The sequence below is a fragment of the Leuciscus leuciscus genome, assembly GCF_965113295.1.
Source record: "Leuciscus leuciscus genome assembly, chromosome: 19".
Taxonomy (NCBI): Eukaryota; Metazoa; Chordata; class Actinopteri; order Cypriniformes; family Leuciscidae; genus Leuciscus; species Leuciscus leuciscus.
In genome coordinates this window covers 36,301,374-36,315,721 of record NC_138743.1, presented here as the reverse complement: position 1 = coordinate 36,315,721, position 14,348 = coordinate 36,301,374, and the positions used below count along the sequence as shown (strand labels likewise).

The 14,348-nt window shown below is 41.8% G+C and overlaps 2 protein-coding genes across 6 annotated transcripts in view; one reads left to right on the top strand and one right to left on the bottom strand.

Moving 5' to 3' along the window:
- cdk19 (cyclin dependent kinase 19) overlaps positions 1-11,103 on the bottom strand; it is a 59,671-nt gene extending 48,568 nt beyond the window's left edge. Inside the window, exon 1 of one of the 3 annotated variants that reach the window (XM_082147964.1) lies at positions 10,727-11,103. In XM_082147964.1, coding sequence (XP_082004090.1) covers positions 10,727-10,734 — 8 coding nt within the window. In that variant the 5' untranslated portion in view covers positions 10,735-11,103. Of the gene's footprint in view, positions 1-10,511 lie in introns of all 3 variants that reach the window. The other 2 variants (XM_082147963.1, XM_082147965.1) reach the window with 2 other exon arrangements.
- Positions 11,104-11,315: 212 nt separating this feature from the next.
- amd1 (adenosylmethionine decarboxylase 1) overlaps positions 11,316-14,348 on the top strand; it is an 11,593-nt gene continuing 8,560 nt past the window's right edge. For 2 of the 3 annotated variants that reach the window (XR_014200290.1, XM_082147997.1), the window contains exon 1: positions 11,316-11,651. Coding sequence is in view for 2 of the 3 variants with exons in the window: in XM_082147997.1 (XP_082004123.1) it covers positions 11,539-11,651 (113 nt within the window). In the remaining variant the exon portion in view is untranslated. The remainder of the gene's footprint in view (positions 11,652-14,348) is intronic. The other variant, XM_082147998.1, reaches the window with a different exon arrangement.

Here is a 14,348-nt window from a genome sequence, read left to right as displayed (position 1 = left end):
GCCTATCTGTCACATTCTTAGTTTTCTCATGTTTAGTAGGCTATTTGTTTCATTCAGGTTTTCAGTTTTGTCTTTCTATTCTATGATTGTTATTGCTTATTGTTTCTTATCGTTCTGTTCTCTTCTGCTCTGTTTCCACGGTGACACATTGCTTGATTGATTCAGTTCAGGTGCTAATCGTGTAGTTTGGCTTGTTTCACTATATTTATACCTTGAGTTTCAGTCTTAGTTTTTCAGTTCTAGTCAATCTAAGAGTGGTTGTGTGTCATGATGTTCCTGCGGTCTTCAGTGTGTTCTCCTTGTGGATTTATTAAAGACTTTGTAAGTGCTACTCATCTTCTTCGTGACAGTTGTATTTATAACAATCAACATTCCCTGACACTATCATTGCAATATATAACAACAAAAATCTAATTAGGGATGGGCGGTATAAAAAAAATATTGTTACCATGGTTAAAAAAAAAAAGTCTATTGTTAGAGATTTTGCTATATGGTGTATATTGCAGTATGTAAATATATAGCGCTATTCAGAGTGTTGAAATGCATGAATGAGAATATAAAGAAAGAGCGGGAGGTGCTTGATGTTAAAAAGAGATATAAGCGCAATATATCCTGAAAAGACCTCGTGCGGTGCTCATGCTGACTGCCAAAGTGCGCGCACAGAAATACGATTCTCTCAGCATATGATCGCTAATTCAGTTCTCTTTCACGTCTTATTGCACTTGAATGGTCGAATACGCACGCAATTACATCAAAATGGCCATTGTGTGGAGTATTCCTGTAAACACAGCCGGTTATGTCTCAAGTGAAAGTAAATGGGATGTGTATCAGTATGATGGATCCGTGCGTTTGGTCTTAAAGTGACAGCAGCCTAATAAACCTGATGCTGCTCTGTCATTAATGTGAATCAAACAAAAGAAAAAATAATAACTTAACTTTTTTAGCTTTAATAAGAATACATTTATATTTAATTCATATTATGCAACTTTTTTTTACATTTGATTATTACATTTCTTTACTAATTCTAACTACACGTTAAATAAACCTATTGCACCTGAAGAATTTAGTTTAATTAATATTTATGTTATATTGTATTTGTCCTATTGTTTGTATCTCACTTCTTTTTTCTTATTTTTAAAAACTAATATCTAAGGAATTAGATCAAATAACACAAAACAACTATATCGCGATAATTTATCATATCGTGAAATAAGAAATCGAAATTTGAAAGAATAAGAAACCCTAAATCAAACTAAGGCTATACAGCCTATATTTTGAATACAGATATTAGTTTTTGGCAAAGCAAATTATTTTACAAACAAAAAAACATACTTTGGTTTTAACTCATAAAACAACAGATACACTTCTCAAAACTGAGATAAACCGTTGTGTGGACACTTGACAATAGCTGTACGAAAGATCATTAGACAATTAAAATATTTTGCCATCTGTCACACAACTTCTACGCACCGTTTGAGCAGAGAAACAACCAGTTTCTGTATCAAGGGTTTTATGCCATGAAGCCGGATTAGGTGGCTAGCGAGGTATGGTTATACCCAAACCTTGGGTTTTAGGCACCATGAAAGTGGCTCGAGTTTTAGTGGTGTTCATCGCCATAGTAACTTATGCTCCAAGGCATGTGATTGGCAAGTATATTGCGAAAAGTGAATCCCACTTTCTCCGTTTCTCAAGGCATGTGATGGGTTGTCATGCGCTCCACAGTTAATCATGAGCTCAGAACCAAAGCTTGAGTTGACAGAGAAAGTTGATGATTAGCGTCAGCAAAGCCTGATTGGATTGGTTAGTTTGTCAACTTGAGACTAATCCCGTTTGTTCAACTATCATCAGATCGCAGCAGTAGTGAACTTCTTAAAGTAAGCGAATGATGAACAAAATGATCTGTGAACTTTTATCTTATAATATAATATGAAGCAAACTTTGTTGCAGTTTCCCGTATAATTCACATGATTTCTCATGCTTTTCTGCTAAACTGGTAGGCTACTTTTGCAATGATTTTTAACCAACTGAACAAGCCACCCTCAATTTCACACAAGTGTAGTTCAACACATTCACTTCTGACACTTCCTGCTAACATCTCAAAACCACAAAACGTCTCTTTTTTTAGTTTTCATTTTCAACACTATCTATAGTTTTATCATTTAAAAAATAAACTTCTTTAAATATTTTACATGCAACATGCTTCTAAAATAAACAATATTAGGTTTGATGGTTTGTAATTTCCCAGTGTGGCTGAAGTGCCCGAATCCTTCCTGAGCGACTGTGTGTGTGTGTTTATTTTAGGTGCTGTGAGTTCTTTAAATTGATCAATTTTTAAACGTCTTTTCCCCCTCAGTATCCAGTGATGGGTGGCATCCTGTGTGTTTGTTCGAGTGCAGTGTGTCAAGGGGAATGTGACGCTTCAAATGTGCGAGAGTGCGTCATGCAAATATAACATTCAGAAGTGCAATGCTGACTCAAATGTAATGTCTCTAATAATAGTGAAAGTGACTATATCCACCCCAAATAGCCACTCCATCACCAAGAAGAATAGCAAATATAATTACTTTTGTCTGCCCGTCTGCCATTGGTGAGCCAATGTTGTTGTGTCTGACTTTATTCTGGCATTACTTCGCTTACCCACCCAACCAATGTACATTTATCCACCTATTCTCAAAAGTCTTTCTAGAAAACAAACAAAAACAAACATTTTCTTATGTCATTTTCTTATGCATGAAGTTAAAGTGATTGTTACCAAATAACAGGCAATCTTACTCGAAGTTAGTAATTAGAAGTAGTATTTTTTGGGGGGACCAAACTGTACCAAAACGTGACCCTAGAACCATGAAAGGAACTTAAGGTGTGGTCACATTTAAAGTTGTTCTAAATTTTAGCAGACGAAATCCAGTGAATTCAAAAGATATCCAAAAGGCCAAGAATTTCATGTAAAGATGAAAACATTTCCCAATGCAGATTTGACCACCGATTCTGCTTGCTTTGAATGAGTGAACTGAGCTTCATACGTCACTATGCCAGTGACACTAGACATTTTTGACCACACCTTCAGAAATCATAAAAGGAGATCAACGTCATCCTACAATCATCAGACAAAAGAAATCAATCACTTTTCACCATTGAATAAAAGCTGATGCAACACTGCACATTCATATGTGTAATCAATCACATTCAACTCATCAGCTCATTAGACTCAGTGTTTCAGTACCAAATGTGCTGGTGGTTTAAATCTTTTGTACTCTTTTGTATCATGTTATTTGTCCCTCCTGCAGTTCACATATCGCAGTGTAGTTGCACATGACCATTTGGAGAGCTATGATGTCACGATCAAGATCAAGACAAACAGACAATTAGACACCAGCATGTATTGCGTTGTTCCTCGTGATATCATCTAATGCACGACTTCAGAAGAGTGCATTGTGTTTAAACCACATAATGTAATGCCAAGGTTGTCTGCCAGAGCGGCTAAACTTATTCAATTTATGTAATTAAAATAAGCTAAAACAAAGCCACACAATTGCTGAACATTTTTGCCACAGCTTAATTTCATTCATCTACTGAAATATGTCGAGTTGAAGTTGACTAAATTGGGGATGGGACTACATGAATCATTTTAGTTGCATTAACTTAACTGGGCAGTGGATGGGTTTTTAGTCCCCAGCCAGTGTGCCTTGTATAGAGCCAGATCAGAGCATCAGAGCCGCATCAGAGCCGCATCAGAGCCAGATCAGAGCATCAGAGCCAGATCAGAACATCAGAGCCAGATCAGGGCCGCATCAGAGCCGCATCAGAGCCAGATCAGAGCATCAGAGCCAGATCAGGGCCGCATCAGAGCCGCATCAGGGCCAGATCAGGGCCAGATCAGAGCATCAGAGCCAGATCAGGGCCAGATCAGAGCCAGATCAGGGTCAGATCAGGGCCAGATCAGAGCATCAGAGCCGCATCAGAGCTAGATCAGGGCCAGATCAGAGCATTAGAGCCAGATCAGAGCATCAGAGCCAGATCAGAGCCAGATCAGAGCATCAGAGCCAGATCAGAGCCAGATCAGAGCATTAGAGCCAGATCAGGGCCAGATCAGAGCATCAGAGCTAGATCAGGGCCAGATCAGAGCATTAGAGCCAGATCAGGGCCAGATCAGAGCATTAGAGCCAGATCAGGGCCAGATCAGAGCATCAGAGCCGCATCAGAGCCAGATCAGAGCATCAGAGCCAGATCAGAACATCAGAGCCGTATCAGAGCCAGATCAGAGCATTAGAGCCAGATCAGGGCCAGATCAGAGCATCAGAGCCGCATCAGAGCCAGATCAGAGCATTAGAGCCAGATCAGGGCCAGATCAGAGCATCAGAGCCGCATCAGAGCCAGATCAGAGCATCAGAGCCAGATCAGAACATCAGAGCCAGATCAGAGCCGCATCAGGGCCAGATCAGAGCATCAGAGCCGCATCAGAGCCAGATCAGAGCATCAGAGCCAGATCAGGGCCAGATCAGAGCATCAGAGCCAGATCAGGGCCAGATCAGAGCATCAGAGCCGCATCAGAGCTAGATCAGGGCCAGATCAGAGCATCAGAGCCAGATCAGAGCCAGATCAGAGCATTAGAGCCAGATCAGGGCCAGATCAGAGCATTAGAGCCAGATCAGGGCCAGATCAGAGCATCAGAGCCGCATCAGAGCCAGATCAGAACATCAGAGCCGCATCAGAGCCAGATCAGAGCATTAGAGCCAGATCAGGGCCAGATCAGAGCATCAGAGCCGCATCAGAGCCAGATCAGAGCATTAGAGCCAGATCAGGGCCAGATCAGAGCATCAGAGCCGCATCAGAGCCAGATCAGAGCATCAGAGCCAGATCAGAACATCAGAGCCAGATCAGGGCCGCATCAGAGCCGCATCAGGGCCAGATCAGGGCCAGATCAGAGCATCAGAGCCGCATCAGAGCCAGATCAGAGCCAGATCAGAGCATCAGAGCCAGATCAGGGCCAGATCAGAGCACCAGAGCCAGATCAGGGCCAGATCAGAGCATCAGAGCCGCATCAGAGCTAGATCAGGGCCAGATCAGAGCATCAGAGCCAGATCAGAGCATCAGGGCCAGATCAGAGCATCAGAGCCGCATCAGAGCCAGATCAGAGCCAGATCAGAGCATCAGAGCCAGATCAGGGCCAGATCAGAGCATCAGAGCCAGATCAGGGCCAGATCAGGGCCAGATCAGAGCATCAGAGCCGCATCAGAGCTAGATCAGGGCCAGATCAGAGCATCAGAGCCAGATCAGAGCCAGATCAGAGCATTAGAGCCAGATCAGGGCCAGATCAGAGCATCAGAGCTAGATCAGGGCCAGATCAGAGCATCAGAGCCAGATTAGAGCATCAGAGCCAGATCAGAGCCAGATCAGAGCATCAGAGCCAGATCAGAGCCAGATCAGAGCATTAGAGCCAGATCAGGGCCAGATCAGAGCATCAGAGCTAGATCAGGGGCCTGTACCATGAAGCCGGTTTAGGTGGCTAGCCAGCTATGTTTCAGTTTAGTTTCCGCCAACCCTGGGTTTTAGGTACTATGAAAGTAGCTTGGCTTGAATCGGTGTTCGTTGCCATGGTATCTTACGCTGCACGGCTAACCTGCTCCGGGGCAGGTTATGTTCTGGATTCAAGATCTCAGACTGAAGTTTGACCAATCAGCTGAGAGCAAAGAAACATATAGGTGACGTAACTTATTCCCAGTGTCTGTTGCAATGACTTCACCTTTTCTTCCAAATCCTGTGACAGCTCAGCGCAAATTGTTTCACGAGCACTTCGTAGAGAAAGAGTTTTTAGCCAGACAAAATCCCCTTGCCTTTCCTGATAGTTACTTGTATGAAAGATACAGATTTTCCGCGGAAGGAATGTCTTATCTTTGCGAACTTCTTGAGCCGCACATAAAGAATTTAACACGTCGAATTCATGCACTTACTGTACCGCAAATATTGCGTTGCGTTTTTTTTGTTGCAAGTGGTACATTCCTGCACGGTGGGTGACGCACAGAAGCTATAGGGGAAAACACGGTTTGTCGAACCATTCGTAAGGTGGTCCTCGCTCTGCAGGAGTACATGAATAGTTTCATTAATAGTGTTCCCCGGACATTTATCGGCCATGTCCATAAAAGAGGGCTTTTATAAAATTGCCGGTAAGATATATTGATAGGGTGACATGACATGAACACATTTTTTTTTTTTTTTTTTTAAAGCAAATTGCACAAATGTACTATACAATATAATACATGTTAAGAATTATTTTAAATCTTTATTATTATTCTGTTAATGTTATGATGGGATTCCCTAGCTTTCTTAGTAGTACAAATACGTTCTATATTTATGTAAAATTATGTGTATGTGTAGCCTATGTGTAATATAGCCTATAGCCTATTTTTATAATATATAAAAAATGTGCATGTATCATTTTTTATATATTCTGAATGATTATCTCTTGCTCCTCCGCGGCAAAATATATCGCTCACGCTCTACCCGCGATTGGTTGTTCAGTGTCGACGTCACTCTTTTATGTGCACGCGCGCGTGGAGTAATCATAGCTTAAGGATCAAAGCCTGAGTTGACAGAGAAAGTTGATGAGCTGCATCATGGTACCAATAAAGCCTGATTGCATCGGTTTGGTTTTGTCAACTCAAAACTAATCCTGTAACCCCTAGTTTGTTCAGCTACCTTCATGGTACAGGCCCCAGGGCCAGATCAGGGCCAGATCAGAGCCAGATCAGAGCATCAGAGCCAGATCAGAGCATCAGAGCCAGATCAGAGCATCAGAGCCAGATCAGAGCATCAGAGCCGCATCAGAGCTAGATCAGAGCCAGATCAGAGCATCAGAGCCGCATCAGAGCCAGATCAGAGCATCAGAGCCGCATCAGAGCCAGATCAGAGCCAGATCAGAGCATCAGAGCCAGATCAGGGCCAGATCAGAGCATCAGAGCCAGATCAGGGCCAGATCAGGGCCAGATCAGAGCATCAGAGCCGCATCAGAGCTAGATCAGGGCCAGATCAGAGCATCAGAGCCAGATCAGAGCCAGATCAGAGCATTAGAGCCAGATCAGGGCCAGATCAGAGCATCAGAGCTAGATCAGGGCCAGATCAGGGCCAGATCAGAGCCAGATCAGAGCATCAGAGCATCAGAGCCAGATCAGAGCATCAGAGCCAGATCAGAGCATCAGAGCCAGATCAGAGACGTATCAGAGCCAGATCAGGGCCAGATCAGGGCCGCATCAGAGCCAGATCAGAGCCAGATCAGGGCCAGATCAGAGCATCAGAGCCTGTTCAGGGGCAGATCAGAGCCAGATCAGAGTATCAGAGCCAGTTCAGGGCCAGATCAGAGCCAGTTAAACATAAACATAGCCATTAACTGTGTCTTAAGAACTAGTATGAACAACTAACAGTTAGATCAGAGTAATCAGTCTTACTTTTGGGTGGCATATTCGACCAATGTACATTTCTATGTAACTGACTTAAAAAAGTTAAAGAAAAATGATGACTAGTCTTAGCAGTTTATGCAACCGGGCCGGTCGGCCCCTCAGGTGTAATTGTGTGTTTCTGAGTGAAGGGAAAGACCTGCTGATGTTTAATGTTCAGTTATGCTTGACATTTAAAAGAGTTTCTCTAATGTTGAAGTTTTGTGGTTAGCATTGTGGTGAAGAAGAGGTTGTGGGTGGATACATGAATGAAGTCAATGGTGTGCTCCGTAACTTCTTGCTTGAATTGAACTGAACAGACGCAAAGTGAATAATGATACAATAGTCTTCTGTACAGCTTTTCATAGCTGAATGAACTCATTTCATAACTGATTTACAGTTATTGAGTGGAGCTGAATCATCACTGTACAGACTTCCAGCTGAACTATGACACTATTGTCTTTTTTAAAGCTGCTTTACAGCAGAATTGAATTGATTCTGTTATTTCCTGTTTATCACCGTAAAGCTGCTTTGAGACAATCTGTATTGTATAAAGCGCTATATTTAACTTGACTTGAATATGTCTTGACTTGTGTGAGAAAATTCAAAGATTTTTTTTTAGTGTAGTTGATGTGGAAACTTTCTTGAACAGCAGTTCCACCAGACAGAAATACAGATAACACCCGCACATATTAAACACATCAGGTTAAATAGTAAACAAAGGCAATCAGCGTGACCACATTCTTGATTGCCGATGAAGTGAATGCATGCATTTGAAAATATTGCTGTCTTCACATTTAGATGTTATGTTTGTCACAACAATTAACAAATAATCTATATCAGTTATTAAACTGTGCCAAAATCAGTCTATTTATATCACATTTTAGTTGATTCATATCACATATTCTATTATACAACATAACAGTGTGATTGTTCAAAGTCAATTGAAGTTAAAGGCCCACTGAAGTGCCTTGAAATGCGCAGCATTATTCACTGTGGTGACGTAATTTCCTCTGAAACAGGAAGACAGGGCGGGACATATTGAACAGCTTCTTCCCCTTTTTTAAAATAGCCAATAGCATTTAGTTTATATCACAGTTCAGCCAGAGCCGTTGAGCTTGTTAAAGCCACAGTTTCCTCCTAATCTCCACCATATCGCTTTAAAATAAAGCATTCTGTTCAGAATTCAAACAGGTCTGATGTGTTTTCTGGTCTGCGTCGATCATATGATTCGCTCTATGCTGTCGTGTCTGTGGACCGGACCTGCGGAGGTTCGTGTGACACTAACATGAAACCAGTCTCCCAACCATTCGCCCCGATGGAAAGCATATTTACACACTCTGAATCGTTCCCTATCCACTATATAGTGCACTATGTGCCATTCACCATGTAAAAAATAGTAATAGTGTGAACAAGTGACCGATTTCAGCCACAGCGTCAGTGACTATTTGGGGGCGGGGCTTCAGATTCTAAAGAGCATTTGATTGGACAGAAAAGGTGTGTTGGACATCGGCTGCGGCTGGATGTAACCGATCGGCGAGAGTAGCCGCGTGCAGGCGGGGAGGAGCTGCAAACGGAGACCTGAAGTCGGACACTTTCTGGTTCCCGTAGTGACAAATAATACACAGATGTTTCAGAGACATTTTCATTCAATAGGCCTACTTTATGTACTGCTTCATACAGCGTCTGTTTGGACAAGAATAAAGTTCAACATAATTGCTACTATTAATGAAGTGGAGTCTATACGTTTTTTAATCAGTTTTAATTTGATAAACATGACACAATATAACATACGACATGAAAAGAGTGTTTACTGTTAAAAAAAACTGATTTGTGAGCTTTAGAGTAACTAAAGGTGTTCGAATAAAAACGAAACACACGTGATCGTTGTCATGCGGTGAATCCGGCCAATCGTGGGACAGCTGTGTCGTCATCAGCCCTCCTGCAGCCCAGTGCAGCCGCTCTTGAGAAGCTGCGCTGGCTGAGTTCTCCGGCTACTCTCGAAATGCTCTCGCGGTACTTTGATGGCATATGTCACAGTCACGTGGCGTCGGAGCTGTATCAAGTCGGACAAAATTTCTAACCGGCATGCACTGCTTCAAGTCAGCCGCCGATCGGTCTGCGCAGAGCTGCATGAAGTCGAACAAGCCTAAAATCTGATGAGAAGCTGAAGTGCAGAGTGATGTCATCAAAATCACTGATCCATATTGGCGGAAGTGACAGACTGTACGCTTTGAACGCTTATTTCTTCTAAATGCGAATGTTGTCATTGTTTTGAAGCACACTATCTTACAGGTAAACTTAAGGCTAACATATTCATACTAGAAGCCAAAAAAATTAAATTTTGATTTCATGGGGACTTTAAGCTGCGCCACCATGAAGTCGTTTCTCATGTTGTTTGCAGTTTGTGCAGTTGGAGGAGAACATGAGCCACTGCAGGGCCTTCCTAAAAACCCGAGGCCACCTCGCTGTCACTAGAGTATTTTCACATACGTCACAATAACACCATTTTGATCTGGCATAATCACCGGTTATTGGTTCGAGGTGGAACTTGCTGAACCCGCTATGAGTCCAGTAACTCGTCATGTGACTTCTTGCACAACTGAACAACACATGAATGAACACTACTGATGAACATTTGAACTCCCACGAACATGTACATGCTGTATAAACTCTAGGACGTTAGAACTTCTGCACACTATAAACATAAATTCATCATGAAACACGCGAACTCCACCTTTTAGGAAAGTGTGGACTTCTGCACAAATCAAGGTGAATTCAGAACTGCACAAATTAACATGTGAACTCCTGCACAAACGAAAAACTGCACTTATTTAAAAAAAAAATGAACGCATGAACTACTGCGCATTCAGATATATAAACACGTGAAACACATATCACGTTGGTTTGGGGGGTGGACCGTTGAAGTGCGTCCATGAAAACAAAAACAATCACACAGGGTAGAGATTACAGCGTAATTCCCCCGATACACAAGAGCATCCCGCGCACACACACATACACACACAGTGACAGCAGAAGCGCGTGCAGTGAGTGAAACGCGTCGATCAATCGCGTGTCTCTTACCCGTCTTTACGCTTCGCTTTATAAACATGCCCGTATGTGCCGCGACCCACTTTACAACCTTCATATTCAAACAGATCTTCCACCTTCTCCCTCTCGGCGGCGAGCTTCGTTTTGAAGTCGTAGTCCATTTTAACCCATAAATATTTCTTAATTTACAATAAAATAAAATATTAATTATTACATGCATTAATTAAATGATCCGATCGTTTTATTACCCCACCATTTCCTTGTTTGGGATTTTGGTCGGCTCCGCTTAATGGTCACATGTTCGGTGACGCAATTTATTGTCGCAGATGGCCTTCTGGGAAATGTAGTGTTCTCAGATCAACCCTTCGGTTTGAGTTAATGACGATAGGACGTGTGTAAAACTACAACGCGCAAATCGCGACGTGGACGTCGTTCCTACCGTCGTTAAATTCCCTTTCAAAAATGCATTTTTCTGGTTGTTAGTTTGTACAAACAGCATGAGTACAATATAACTCTTGTTCTCAAAATGTGACGCAGTATGAATAAAATGTGTAAAATACACGCGCAAACCTCCCTTTTTCCTTCAGTAAACTAGTGAATAAACGGACACCAATTACTTGTTTATGTCTATGCACTGGCGCAGCGTTATAGCAACGCAAATGTGAACTCATCTATACAAGGGCATGATGTGCCGCGTGAATTCATACCTTTACGCAACATCTCATTTGATTGACAACAGTTACAGCCAATCGCTGCCGAGACGAGCACCGCCTCTTGGCCGTGATTGGCCACAATGAGGATGACGTTAGCTAGTAGGTAATAAAAGCTCCGCGCAGACTGCCATTCTGCGCTTACACAGTATGGCCGGCGATATTAGCTAGCACTCGCTCACGGTATTCTCTGCAAAAGGGAAGACGGTAAAAAAAACAAGGCAACTACATCTGGACTGCTCAAGGACTGTAACTAAGCTAATAAATTATAACCACCAATAAAGGACTAAGTAAATTTGGGATTCCATCCGGCGCTTTAATTTCTGTTGTTGGAGTCTGTTTGTCTCACGATGGAAGAGGACAACGGTGCACACTTCTTCGAGGGGACCGAGAAGCTCCTGGAGGTCTGGTTCTCCCGGCAGGACGAGGCCAAAGGGACCGGGGATCTGCGCACTATCCCCAGGTGGGTGAATCCGTATGAAGCTGGGTTTAACCGAGCCATATTTAACGTTACCGATCTGATTCACACCCTGCCTATTAAAAAGCCCGGCCCATTAAGCCTTGCCTAAAACATGCCAATGGTGTTAATAATGTTAATATACTCGCTAATAGTTCTGCGGGAACGAGAGCGGTGAGTGGCATGTGGCTCTGACATGTGGATCAGTAGGTTTGGCCATTTTTGACACACCATCCCCCTTTTCACCCATTCATTTGTGCTGTCATGACTGGAGCTGAACCTCGAGCCCCGACTAGCTTTTTCTGCAGCGCGTACTTAAATTATTCCAACATCAAAAACATGTTTACCAATATCTTGATGCATCATTCAACATTAGGCTGGATCTGTTGATGTCCATTATCCTCGCTCTGCGATTTTCAGCTGTCGTTTGAGTCGTCGCTCGGTTAGATTGATGCTTTAGGATCAGCTCTGCTTCTGTCTGAATCCGTTATTGACGCGCTTTAGCTTGAGTGAATGTTTATCAATTGATTAGCTAGTGGCTACCGCTAGCTAATATTTGTATATATGGCGCCATAGCAAACACACCTCCTCAAACACCGTCTTATCTGCTGTGTTTGTGCACTTAAATGAATGGATTTATACTGTTGACCACCAGATATAACGTTTATAGGATTAAATGTTCATTTCTTCAATAGCTTTTAAAAGGAACTCCTCTCTGAACATTTTGAATCGCGGAGATGTGAACACATGCGTATGTCAATGACTGCATGTAAGGGCTCTATTTTTGGGAACTATCATGGCGGTTGATCCTGCGCCGCAGAGCCTGCATGTGAAAGTCACGTGGCTTCGTCACACGCCATAAGCTCCGCCCCGCGCTGTGATTGGCCGAGAGTTCCGCTCGCTCATTGGTTGATTTCTAGTGCGCATTAGAGCTCGACAGCTGCAGATCAATGACTGTGAACTGCTGAATTAATGCAGACACACAACAACAACATCGTCGCTTTCAGCACTAACACAACATCGAGGAAACGTGCAGGAATGCTGTAACATTTGTCTTGATGTCTACAAGGCTAAATTACAGTGTTTTTATTACAAATTAGAGATGCATAAAATAAAATTGCTGAAAAATAAACACTTTTTATGTAATAGATTTATTTTACGTTCACTAAAATATGTGTGCATTACAGTTGGCAGGGCTAGATAGATAGATAGATAGATAGATAGATAGATAGATAGATAGATAGATAGATAGATAGATAGATAGATAGATAGATAGATAGATAGATCGTTTGTTAATGAACATTATTGGCCAATACTGATATTCTCAAAATATTGGCAGATTAATCTATTACTACAAAAACATCCGGTAGTGATACCATGAATCATATTAACAGCAAAAAGATAAAATGATGCTATCAAAAAAGGTTGTAAAATAACAAAGCAACAAGTTTCCAAAAACATATTTTATTTTTCATAGTGTATTTTATATTTATACCATTCTTGTACTTTTTTTTTTATACGGTTCAGTCCGCCATAATGTATTAATAACCTTAAAATAAAAGACTTTTCAGCTCATTTAGGCAATAAGTGTGTACATTATGAATGAGGACATCAGTTCCCCGGATGTGTGTGTAGTGTCCTGGCGTAAAGCTGTCCCTTCGGTTTCTCTGAAGCCCTGAAAGCTGATCTCTGCGGTTTCTCTGGCTACGGCTGTCTGAATGACTGATGAGGGTATTAGTTTACTTCCGGGAAAGCGTTGGTTAACCCTCTCAGAGACACTAGAAAGAGGATCATTAGTGTCGGAGCACAGCCAGGATCCAGATAAGTCGGGAGGACGTGGAGCGGCCCCTCCTCTTCCTACAGCATGAGGAAGCACTTTCTCCAGTGACTCATTTCAGAGCTGGCGCTGGTTTATGTGTCACAAATACACACGATCAAATCATATTTTCACGGTTTTTGTTTGTTTTGTCAATTGCAGCTTGATTGAAAATCAAGATAAAATCCTTTATCTTGGTTTTCTTCTCACATCACGGCTCAGATTTCATATCAACAAGTACACGTAATATGTTATGCATTAGTAACCTTCAATTTAAAATAGTTTATTCACGGTTCAAATGATCATTTTTTAAAATGTAAGGTTTAAATTATGTATTTTTATATTTTGAGATTGAAGTGTTCCAGGACAGTTTTAATTAGGGATGCACGATGTGTCGACCACCATATCGGTATCGGCCTGATAAGAAAATTCGGCCGATATATTAAAGCCAATAAATAAATAAATGATTATTTATTTCAGCTGAGACACTTTAGATGCGCACTGTTCGCCATGATGGTTTTTAATTGCTTGAAATATGATTGGAAGAGGGGGGAAATACAGTAAAGTGCAGCGCAAGTGTCATATAAGCTTCATAAAATTATAATGAGAGCGTTATAATTGTGTGCTTGGGTCATGCTTTTAATGGTGAGCCTTGCGTTTGTAATCAGGCTCTCAAAAATTATATACAAATTTGGATTTAGATTTATCGGCCAATATATCGACTTTCAAATATAAAGAATTATCGGTATCGGGCAAATATTTTAATATCGGTGCATCTCTAGTTTTAGAGCGGCATGATTCTCCTATGATTCTGAACTGATAAAATAACATGTGATTCACCAGAGGTTCTGACATGTTTTGCTGCAGTCTATGTAAAATGTTTCATT